We start from the raw sequence: 11251 nt of genomic DNA, 5'->3' as shown, positions 1-11251 counted from the left end.
ACATACAGAGGTGGTAGAAAAGCACAGGTTTAAACGTGACTTCATGCCTGGTGTGTTAGCTTCATCATTAGCATCATCATTAGCTTCATCATTAGCATCATCATTAGCTTCATCGTTAGCTTCATCATTAGCACCTGCAGGTTGCAGTCCTAGGATTTCCTCTGAGTCTTACTAATTCAGATGTGTGAGAGGGGTGAGGAAGGGAGGTGGGGTAAGGTTAGACGACCAGAGAAGATGGGAAAGAAAAGACAGACCAACATCTCCTGGATCCACAACCAGATGTTGGACCACAACATGTGGATGACAACACAAAACTTCTTTCTGCTAAATGTTTCACAACTCTCCATGCACTACCTCCCTGGGTCCCCTAGGGGCGTAAACCACCTGTTGGTGACCTCTGCTTTATATTTGTCAAAAAACAAATCACGTACTTCAGTATGTGAGGTTTTAGGCCACTTACCCTCAACTCTGCCGTCCTTGGAGAGCACCCTCACCAGGGAAAGGTAAGCACTGGCTTCCAGAACCATAGACGGATCCTTCTGATCACTGCAGAGACACGGAGCCGGTCAGACTGGACCCAGTGGACTTGGTGACCTGAACTGGTCACAGCACTGGTGTACGTGTGTGTGTGTGTTGTTCCTGCTCCACTCACATCTCTTTCTTCAGCTTCAGCGCCACCTCCAGGTGGTCGTCGTGACGACTGCATGCTCGGATCAGGACGCTGTAGATCTCGGCCGTCATCTGGTCCTCGTGCTGCTGCTTCAGCTGCAGGGCCTGCTGCAGGTTCTGACCGGGAGAGAAACCATCTCAGTGGGTCAAGGGTTCAAATCTGCGGATCCAACGTCTGTGGAGCTGACAGATCTCACCTCCTCCTCACACAGAACCACGATGGTTCTGTACAGGGTTCTTCCAAATGGTTTGTTGGCAGCTTTCAGCTGGACCAACTTCTGCTCCAGGACCTTGGGGTCAGTGAGCTGATGGAGGCCCAGAGGAACAAACACATGTTGATACATGTATACAAATATATATTCACCGTCTCCACCGTGTGCCCCCCCCCCTTCACTTACAGCTGCTGCAGCCTCCTGTTGGTCCACCAGAGCCATCACATCCTAAAGAGACAACACAGCTAGCCATCACATCCTAAAGAGACAACACAGGAGTAAGAACGTCAGCTGTGTGAGGACAAAACGTCATCAACAGGCAGTGTGGTAGCAACAACAGGAGGTGGCGCTCTCTACCTTGGTGAGCTCTGGGACATGGTACTTCTCCAGGAGAGTTTTGATGCCTCTGTAGATGTTGGTGGGAATGTTGATGTTCTGCAGAGGAGAGAGATGAGGAACAGCAGCAGGTCGTCAGGGTCAACTGTGACTGGTGCAGTGATCGACCCTTGACCTCATAATCAATCACAGTGTGTGTGTGTGTGTGTGTGTGTGTGTGTTTATACCTGAGCCCGGAGCATCTTCAGGTACTTCCTCAGTTTGTCCTTGTTCTGATGCACCTCCTCCTCAGTCATTCTCTCAAAGAAATTGTACAAAAAGTACGATGTTGTTTCTGGAGGGGGAGACACACACAAACACACACACACACACAGACACACGTTTTTATTTTTCTGTTGTATTTTACTGACACACACACACATACTGACTAAACCTACCAGCTGGGTCGGAGTTTGGCCTGGTGAAGCGGTCGTCTCTGTAGATGAGCTCAGTCAGCTGGAGGACAGAGGGACAACGGAGTCACACAGACATGGAGGACACAGACACAGACACGAGTCAACCCTACTTCTCTGAAAACCCATCACCACAGTCAGCAGGGGGCAGTGTGTGGGGACCTCAGTGGTAACTTGGCAGCTGGTGGACTCGAACCTGAAACCTTTCAGACCCAAGTGCGCTTCCTTAACCACTAAGTCACCACTGCCACATTGGAGTGGACAGAGCAAGTTCTATACTTTGTCCAAAAATGAGTTAAATATAAGGTCCCCAGGTTAGGGAACTAAAAACTGTGTCTGTGACACATCTGTCAGTTTTCTACTTTCCACAGACCAACACGGAATTGCTGGGCTCTTACCTTTACCATGCTCTCCACATCATCAGACCTGCAGGGGGCAGTACAGGACAAGACATGAGAAGGAGCACATGGCAGCAGTCAACAGTTCCTTTGTCTTTGAACGAGCTGTGTTCTCAACACACCAGTGTTATTATGAACAACAGAATTATCAGGATTATTATGAGGTGAAGTGGACAGAGACAGGCCGGCCCTGGTGTCACAGCCCGGCCCTGGGGTCACAGCGCGGCCCTGGGGTCACAGCCCGGCCCTGGGGTCACAGCCCGGCCCTGGGGTCACACCTCGTGTGTGATTACAGTGTAGGTGTAAAGGGCATATCTGCTCATTTACATATCTCCCACAATGCTTTGAGGTGACAGCCTCCATATGTATGAGGCATCAGTGCGAGAGAGAGAGTGAGTCTGTGTGTGTGAGTGTGTGTGTGTGTGTTCTGAGCCTTTCCCCATTGGGATTAACTGTCACACTCAGAGCATCTGCTACAGTGAAGCCACTGGCCCAGAGCATCAAGTCAGGAATTATGGATCCGGACGGATCCAGGGAGGGGGGGGGGGGGGGGGGGGGGGTGAGACTCACCCTCTGAAGCCCTGGATGAGACCGGCACGAAAAGTGTTGTGATTCACTGGGGGGCTGGAGGGGTCTGACACTGGAATCAAACACAGCACAGAGTGGTCAAGAACCGTAAGAAGCAGCTCCACGGCTGTGGACCAGAAGGTTCAGGTCCGAGTCTGTGAGAACCACGTGACAGAAGGACCTACACAGGTCGTAGAGTTCGGCCAAGTTGTTCATGGCCATGGAGGGGACGTCAACGGCCAGTATGGCCTTGCAGTCTCCAAGGACGCCCGTGTCCTGAACAGAGGAGGTCAGTGTCATGTTAGAGAACGTGGGTCTTTCTATTTAGAACATCATCATCATCATCATCACGAGCAGAGACACAGGCGACGGCGTCCTCACCATCAGGGCCTTTCGAGCTGCGTTTCTGTTGGGGAACAGCGGCAGGATGAAGGTGTACAGCATGTCAGCGTCAGGAGACAGACCCAGGTCCTGCATCTTCTTCAGCACCTCCACCATCCCTACAACATCAGCATCACAGAGAGAAGATGATGAAGAAGAAGATGAAGGTTTAACCTCTGCAGAGTGGCACCCCCCCCCCCGTCCTACCCCCCTCCCCCACAGCTGAGTGTATCTCTTTTCAGTGTTTTTACCTGCAGCTAAATTAAAGATGAGGCTCATGCTTTTATATGCCATTAAACCCAGTCACCGGGGCTGTATGATGGCAGGTGGAGCACAGTCTTTTCACATCACTCACTGATCCTCCCTCTCACTACCATCTCCACTGCTGTCAAGTCAAGTCAAACCAAACCACAGATTTTGCTACATTCTTGTCCTTTAGAGTTTGAACGAGGAGAGGACATTTTCATAAGTTTGTAATTGTTTTATTCGTTGAAACATTAATATTAATTTATTCAATTGCAGTGCCTTGGTTTTATTGAGGTTTAGTTCACAGTCAGTTATAATGACATAATCTTTTCTTTCCGTTTTTGGCCCTGGTTTCCTCATTTTCGGTTTTGACCAAAAATTGTAATTTTGGTGCAAAAAAAAAAAAAGTATATATATATGTATATATTGATTTTTCTTTTTTTCCCCTCAACCTCTGCTGATCTCTACCCATCCTAAGACATTGCGTGTGGCCGCTAGTGACACCTGTGGACAAAAAGTGACACAGCGCCTGATTATTATTATAATTATTCATGAGCGGTGCACACTGAGGCGTGTGACCAACTCCCTCAGAGCGTTAGCACCAGCCACGTCACCTGCTACCATGAGCTAATGAGCACATACACGTGTGTGTGTGTGTGTTTCACCTGCTACATTCTTGTCCTTTAGAGTTTGAACCAGGAGAGGACAGAAGTAGTGTGGCCTTATGGGTAGGTCCTGCTCCTTCATCAGCTTCATCATCTCCATAGACACATCTGTTGAAGGTCAAGGTCACTCACAGGTCGTTTCAACACGCTCACATTCACATGAATTCAAGCCTCTCTCAGGTCAAAGGTCAAACACGGGGTGAATGAAACTGTACCGGTTTTCTTGGCCTCCAGAGCACAGGACAGAGCAAAGGTCAGCGCAGAAGTGTGCATCCCCGTGTCACCAAGTTCTTGACAGTAGCCCTGGATCGTTGTCAGGGGCTGGAGACGGAGACAGAGACAGAGTCCATGTGTCCAAATCCACTCCCTCACATCAAAATTATTACAAAATAATTATTATTACATATACTATTGAAAATGGAACAGCGCCACCCACCAAAACAAGGATGACTGCAGCTCTATTCCTGTGGTCAATGGTTAACGAGTTTGTTTATTGGTCAGAAAAATAATCAACTCCCTGACATTCTACCACCTGATTGGTTCAACTGTTTGTTGACATCACAGATGTCAATGTTTGATTTTTTTTTTCTTACCAAATCACATCTGACTGGACAATCAGTTTGACTGGCTGACATTAAACTGACAGTACTATAGTCCAACAGTACTACAGTCCAACAGTACTACCCGTGACTGTTACAAAGAAACCAGAGTCAGGTTCATCTTTACCAGGTCCACGTTCACACAGTGTTTGAGGAAGAGGGACGACAGGAGGATGGAGTCCCGGCGGAGAGTGTCGTCCGCCTGGGTGCAGAAAGTCTTCAGGATGTGGAAACTGGTGTCGTGGTGGCCCTGAGTGACGAGGCTCAAACACAGGTTCATGGTATCTGCAGAAACACAAGTGGAGTGGAGGTTCTCCTCAACCTCAGGAAGAACAGCTGACATTGGCACAATTACCTTCTGTGTGTGTGCGTGTGTGTGTGTGTGTGTGTGTGTGTGTACCTGGCAAGCTTCCATGACTGGACTTGAAGTGCTCAACCAGATGAGGGACATGCTGCTGGTGCCCCGCCCGGACCATGCTGTGAATGACCTGGGCCATGTCTCTGTGGGTGAACTCACAGTCGGCCGACTCAGCTTCAGCCATGGTCTGACACAGAGAGGTCACAGAGTGAGAGTGTGTGTGAGGCTGACGGGAACATTTGTCATTAAAGGAGGAAACAAACCACACACACACACTCACCGTTTTCAGGCTGTCCAGGTCTCCATGTTCAGCGTAGGCGCTGAGGAGGGACACATAAGTGTCAGGACTTGGTTCAAGTCCCGCCGTGCGCATCACAGACAGGATGTTCTTAGCTCCCTCGATGTCACTGCACAAGGACAAGGACAAGGACAGCAGGTTGGACCATCGTTACAGGAGCCTCATTAGAAAAGTGTATAAAAAAATAAATTAAAAAACTGCAGCATATTCACCCAGCTCGAGAATGTCCGGTCACTAAAGAGTTGAAGACCGCCTCAGTGATGGGGAGATCTTTGGTCTTCATGAAGCCCAGTATGGTGCTGCACATACAGAGAAAATGGTCAGAAGCAGAACATCCTCTGCACAGACAGGTGGCGTCTGTCCACTACCACAAACTCATTGTGGTTCGGGGGCCACACTTTCTCACCTCGCTCCCTCCATGTCTCCAGTTTGACAATAGGCTGCTATCAGTCTCTGATAGGTGACCTGGAAGAAAACACACTGCAGTCAGACTACAGTCACAGCTGGAGCTGCAGCGCTGTTTTTAGAAGCAACTCCCAGCACCTCACACACCGTAACCCTGGGATGATGTCACCCTGGACGGAGACACTTTGTCTTAGGACATTACACAAAACAATGATTCAAAAAACTCCAACCAATTTGACCTGAAGGCAACATGTGTGTGTGAAAAAAGGCCAAGGTCACAGGTCGCAGGACTCACCCTGTTGGGCTGCACATTAGCTTCTCCCATCTTGTCCAGGAAGTCGGAGGGCGAGAACTGGAACTCATTCTGCAGGTAAACCTTGAGCAGAGCGTTGTAGTGGCTGACGTCAAACTTCACACCTGCAGATGTCAACGTCAAGACAACAGTGCCGTGATTCAAACCAGGGGTCACACCTGACACCTTCATGTCACGTCACGTTCCGCAGATATTCAGTTGCTTACCCAACCCCTGCAGCTTCTCCCACACCTGGTGGGCCAACGCCGTGCGCTGGTCCAAAGGAACCTCAGGCAGCAGTGAGCCACAGCTGCGCAGTAACAACAGAGCCAGGTTGCCACTGGGATACCCTGTGGACAGAGGCGGAGAACAGAGGGTAACAGAAACAGAAGATATAGCCATAACACCCTTGTTTTCTTACATAATGACAGTAAAGTCTAAAAACAGCCAGAATGTTGATACATAGAGTGGGGGGAGGTCTACTTCTGAGGAGTACTAAAAGTTGAAACCCCGATTACTTTAGTCTAGATCATTTAAAGCGGCGCTGACAGTGAGTAGCTGCCCACATCCTTCTGCTGCTTTACCTGTCTTGCAAATGTCATGGAAGATGCTCAGCAGCAGTGTCTTGGTGATCCGTCCTGTCTTCCTCACAGACGTGTCCAACCTGGTCAGAGACAAGTCAAACTGCTGAGACAGCAGGGCGCTGCTGGCATCTTCTCTCTCATCTGCAGCTACAGCATAGCTGCGGCCACAGCCCACAGGAGACGTCCACACAGCACTGCAAAGACCATTGAAACATCATCATCAGCTTCATCATCATCATCATCATCATCATCAGAGAGACAGGGTTAGAGGATCTAAGGTTAAATGCTAACATGTTGGATAACTAGTTTCACGACACGACTCAACCCTGGATGCACTGACTTTGACGATTCCTACAATGACAAAAGGTTAAACTTCACGTTTGAACAACAGCGGCGGTATTTAAGGTTCATAAAGCCCACATTTTGGTATATGAAGTCCACATTCTCTAATACAGCCCACATTATCGAGTGGCGATGGTTGGCGCTAGAGATGGATGAACGTGTTATCAAAGTCTCCACAAAAACAAGTTTCCTCCTAGAGTCCGTGTTCTAGTAACGTTACTCACATAAACACACACATAAATATACATGTTTGTGTCACAGGTTACAGTTAAAGGAACCGCAAACACATGTGTCTGCGGCTGTCATTGAGTTTCAATGACCTCCTAGCTCACGCGTGTTTAACGGCGTCAAGAGCTAAGCTAACACGCTAGGTTCTCACCTGCTGGGGCCATTTCTTAAAGCAGGGCCGATAAATCTGGACAAGACTCCGTTCCTGGTTCTGCTGGGGGTTCCGCTGTAGAACAGACAAGGAGTCGACCCGGTCCTGTTGGTTCCTGTGATGTGACGCAGACCAGAAGGCGAAATTCTGAGCAGCCGGGCTGATCTCAAGAGTGCAGCCATGTTTGCTCTCGCAGAATGGAAGGGCATCCGTGACACGTGACGTGAGGGAATTATCGCGAGATTCAGAGACGCGTCTCTCTGGCATAAATAATGCGTTGTTGACGGAAGAGAAAAAGAGAAAAATACATACATACACATATATATATACACATACACATGTGTGTGTGTATGTATGTATATATATATATATATATACACATACATATATACACACACACATACATACATATATATACACATATATATATTGCTGTGCAACAATGACAAATAAATCACTTTCACTGTATATATTGCTGTGCAACAATGACAAATCACTTTCACTTTATTTCAGGAAAATGTATTTCTAAACCTGTATTTACTGTTGTGTGCACAAATCATCTTCACATTATATTTACAGTACATCAAACACACGTTAAAGAGAGTTCTCATTGGCTAACTTCCTGGATGATATGACTGTTGTGTCTTCTTCTTCTCACTGTTTTGATTTGATGCTCTACCGTCGTCTTTGCTGACTCCAGGCACTTTCTTGCGCTCTGTCTCTTGTTGTATTCAGTCCATAATTCAACAGCAACTCTTTGAATCTCAGACACATTTTCCAACACCCAGGCTTGAAAGAATTCACACTTTTTTCTCGCCAGGAAGTACCTGTGCCTCCTCGCTCCCTCCTCTCCTTCTTTAGATAAGGCACTTCCTGCTTGTGAAAACACAGAGCGAAGCTGGCTGAGGGCAGCTAAACAGTAGCCTGTGGAGTCTTTTGGATCTCTGCCTGACATGACGTGAGCCACTGCTTCCAGAGCCCTCGCCGGGGCCAAAGGATCCTCCTTGTCCAAGTATCCTTCACGCAACATGAGAGCTTCAGCAGAGGCCAAGGCCTGGTGGACAGAGCTGAACACCCTGCTGGAGTCAAAGGCTTCAGACAGAGCCAGAACCATGTCACAGAAGTCAAACATCAGAGAGTCAGCGTCACCGTTGAATAAGACCAGTGTGAAAACATAAACAAAGAGCGCGTTGACCAAACTGAAGCATATGAGAGGAGAGGGACGGGCACACATGGAACTCAACTTGGATATTTTTGTAGAAAGTGGAGGCACATTTGAAAATACTGCACTTTCTGTTGATTTGTCATGATTACAAACCTGTGCCTCTAAACTTTGATCACCTCGTTCTCCCACAGTCGTCGGACCCTCGTGCTTCACCTCATCCACCAGTGTGCGTTCATAATGTTCCTCCCACCACGGTATCCAGATGGGAACCACTCTGTCAAGAGCTCCAGACTTTGTCAGACTGATGAACTTTTCTCTCTCTTTTTGACTAAGAATTTCCCATAATTCCTGCTCAGAAAGCTTATCCAGATCCATTTGTGAAAAACGTTCTGCCAATTCCAGCTTCCAGTTTGTCTCCTCCTCCTCCTCATCAACATCATCTTCCACATCTCCAATTTCTTCCAGCTTCCTTACAATAGCCTCGATCTCAGGTTCATGTCCCGTCCCTGACTGTTGTAGCTCAGCCAACCTGGACAGCAGCACCATCACCTCCACCTTCTCCTCCAAACCATCTCTTCCTTCAGCCGACACCACACCTGCCTCCTTCAACAAACCTTCCATCCCCCCTTCTGTATTCTCAGCCTTGTGTTTAAGCCCGACAAGCATTTCCTGTATGTTCTTTCTGTCTTTGTCGTCCGTCCTCCCCATGTGTTTCAGTTCCTTCAGAACACACTCCTTGTAGAATTCTTCAGAGCAGGTGGAATGAGCTGGGCTCTGGTAACAAACGAGGCCACAGTACGGCTGGTTACAGCGAGGGCAGCTGTAGCAGGAGGGCTTACGTTTACATATCATGCACAGCGCGTTCCTCCGGGCCTTACTCTCATCCTCCCGTGACTTGGCAGGCTCCAGAAACTTCTCTTCTCCTCTGTTCGGGAGTAACACTCCATCTACAGTTGAGGGCGCTGGTTCGTCATCACTCCAATCCTCCTTTGGACCGATGTCGGTCAGAAGACGTCTCACCGACGGAGGAAGTCTGCGTCTGATTGATGGATTCATGGCCTAAAACAAGCGGAAGCAACAGGGTAAAAAAACAGGAGAGAGAGGGAAAAAACACCGTAATGTGAGTGTGTGTGAAACCAACAACGACAACACAATCAACAGTTACACGGAGAACATCGTTACTATCTTAACACTGTAGCCATACGAGTGTGTTTTCTGTGAGCACATGTAAAAACAGAAGACGTTTCATCTCACGTCGTTCTCGCACCGTTCGATTTTACAAATCGTGAAAATGATTGACAGGTAGATTAAGATTTGACAAACCTCACGGTTACTCTCGCCGCTGTCTCAACTCCAAAAAAAAGAGACGTGTGTCGTTTACTGAATCTACAACAACAGTCGTCCACAGTGATAGCAATGCCGTTACGTCGCCTTTTGATGACGTCAACATTCTTCTTCTTCTTTTATATGTTTTCCTGCAGATAACCAGAATGCAGTACTACTGCCCCCCCTCGGTCGGCTTCTCCCACAGCGTTTCCCTCTGATTTTAATTCTATTGCTCGAAAAGAATACAATCGTTGAAATAATATCGTTTTCCACTAAAAACAAGTCGTTTTAACAGTTAGATAGATGTGTGTGTGTGTACGTTTTCCACTAAAAACAAGTCGTTTTATCAGTTAGTTTCTACAGCGATAGATGTGTGTGTGTAAAAGTCGTACAGGAAATGAGAAGACGTTAGTCCGTTGGCTGCTACAACCTCCTGAATGCTTTCCAAAGGTTCATAGAGGGTTTGTCCAACACCAGGCCCACGGCCCACTCGTGTACCACCTGGTTGTGTTGTGTTTGTTCCTTGACATGTTTATTTAAATGAAGTATTTTATGTCAAACAAATGAACTACTCCAGTGAATAGAACAGACTTGGTTTTCATTTCCCTCCGAATGAAGTATTTTATGTCAAACAAATGAGCTGCTCATATGAAAATACTGACTTGGTTTTCATTTCTCTCCATTTTATTTCACTTAATGATGACAATAAAGTCTATTCTATTCAGCTGCCAAAGGAGTAGATGGTGTTATTTTGTGGGCCTGCTGCCTGTCCAATGGTTCATGGAGTTGGACTTCATAGCATTGCATTTAGGAATTTGACATTTCCTGTATTTCACCAATGTCCTTGTCCTTTTAAGGCACCATTGTTTTTTGTTTTGTTTTGTTTTTATGCACATCTAGTAAACACATCTACTGTGAACTAAATAGCAGTTACTCTGTATATAATCTATACTTAATTTGCTTTTAATTCGTTTGATGCATGCAGCACTAATTCCACATAACAAGGTGAAGAGCTGCAGCTGTGCCGGGGGTGATCGTCTGCTTTCATTGGTCAAAGTCTATGTGCAGCATTCGAAGTCACTCCGTCTGTTTGTGCCGCGCATCCCCTTCTATTAGTTTTTAACTGGAGGGACACACACACAGAGCCAACAACACACACCGACACACGATCTGTCAGGGTGAATAATTACACAGGCACACTGAGTGTCCCTCTCACACTCACCCATAGACCGCTTGGTTTTCCTTCAGCAAAGTCAAAACAATGAGATGTCTCCTCCTGTTAATCAGCTTCACCCACGACCTCGGAGTTTCTTCAACTCTCTCCTCCTTCACCGGTGAGTCACGGCGAAGACCGTCCTGCAGATCCACGGCGGCTGCACAGACACGGTGTCACAGACTGACGTTGTTATTTCCATGAGAGGAGGAAAACCCTTCATGCTTCAACACCTACACGCCATGACACGCTCGGTGTGGTAGAGAGAGAGAGAGAGAGGGCAGAGAGACAGATGTGTGCTGTCAGACAGATCAGGCCGCGCACGTCAGCTTAAAGTGACACTGAGCAGAGCCTTTTCAGAGGG

General features: G+C 47.5%; 2 protein-coding genes across 3 annotated transcripts in view; both read right to left on the bottom strand.

Moving 5' to 3' along the window:
* The window catches only part of lrpprc (leucine-rich pentatricopeptide repeat containing), a 39410-nt gene extending 31988 nt beyond the window's left edge, over window positions 1-7422 (bottom strand). The window contains exons 1-22 of the mRNA XM_008321636.2: window positions 7184-7422; window positions 6463-6656; window positions 6106-6228; window positions 5882-6003; window positions 5588-5646; window positions 5394-5480; window positions 5164-5290; window positions 4926-5070; window positions 4653-4810; window positions 4142-4247; window positions 3927-4034; window positions 3016-3134; window positions 2820-2910; window positions 2638-2707; window positions 2068-2095; window positions 1655-1712; window positions 1445-1551; window positions 1239-1316; window positions 1068-1109; window positions 867-974; window positions 653-786; window positions 461-546 (exon numbers count right to left, since the gene is read on the bottom strand). Of these exons, the coding sequence (XP_008319858.1) occupies window positions 461-546; window positions 653-786; window positions 867-974; window positions 1068-1109; window positions 1239-1316; window positions 1445-1551; window positions 1655-1712; window positions 2068-2095; window positions 2638-2707; window positions 2820-2910; window positions 3016-3134; window positions 3927-4034; window positions 4142-4247; window positions 4653-4810; window positions 4926-5070; window positions 5164-5290; window positions 5394-5480; window positions 5588-5646; window positions 5882-6003; window positions 6106-6228; window positions 6463-6656; window positions 7184-7392 (2359 nt within the window). The 5' untranslated portion in view covers window positions 7393-7422. The remainder of the gene's footprint in view (window positions 1-460; window positions 547-652; window positions 787-866; window positions 975-1067; window positions 1110-1238; window positions 1317-1444; window positions 1552-1654; window positions 1713-2067; window positions 2096-2637; window positions 2708-2819; window positions 2911-3015; window positions 3135-3926; window positions 4035-4141; window positions 4248-4652; window positions 4811-4925; window positions 5071-5163; window positions 5291-5393; window positions 5481-5587; window positions 5647-5881; window positions 6004-6105; window positions 6229-6462; window positions 6657-7183) is intronic.
* Window positions 7423-7671: 249 nt separating this feature from the next.
* znhit2 (zinc finger, HIT-type containing 2) lies at window positions 7672-11251 on the bottom strand. Of its 2 annotated transcripts, none has more exons than XM_008321635.3 (2): window positions 10897-11251; window positions 7672-9407 (listed from the first exon to the last, which is right to left on the bottom strand). In XM_008321635.3, exon 2 carries the CDS (start codon window positions 9402-9404, stop codon window positions 7791-7793), a length of 1614 nt encoding a protein of 537 aa, XP_008319857.1. In that variant the 5' UTR covers window positions 9405-9407; window positions 10897-11251; the 3' UTR covers window positions 7672-7790. The 2 variants fall into 2 exon arrangements, with proteins under 2 accessions (XP_008319857.1, XP_008319856.1); XM_008321634.3 differs by lacking the exon at window positions 10897-11251 and adding an exon at window positions 9672-9807.

Source organism: Cynoglossus semilaevis, chromosome 12, assembly GCF_000523025.1.
Source record: "Cynoglossus semilaevis isolate Cse_v1.0 chromosome 12, Cse_v1.0, whole genome shotgun sequence".
NCBI lineage: Eukaryota > Metazoa > Chordata > Actinopteri > Pleuronectiformes > Cynoglossidae > Cynoglossus > Cynoglossus semilaevis.
The sequence above is the reverse complement of the archived record's forward strand: the minus strand, read 5'-3'. Positions and strand labels throughout refer to the sequence as shown.

Excerpts from the sequence above, each read along its gene's own strand:
- znhit2 (XM_008321635.3), bottom strand. The coding sequence starts at position 9,404 with ATGAATCCATCAATCAGACGCAGACTTCCTCCGTCGGTGAGACGTCTT.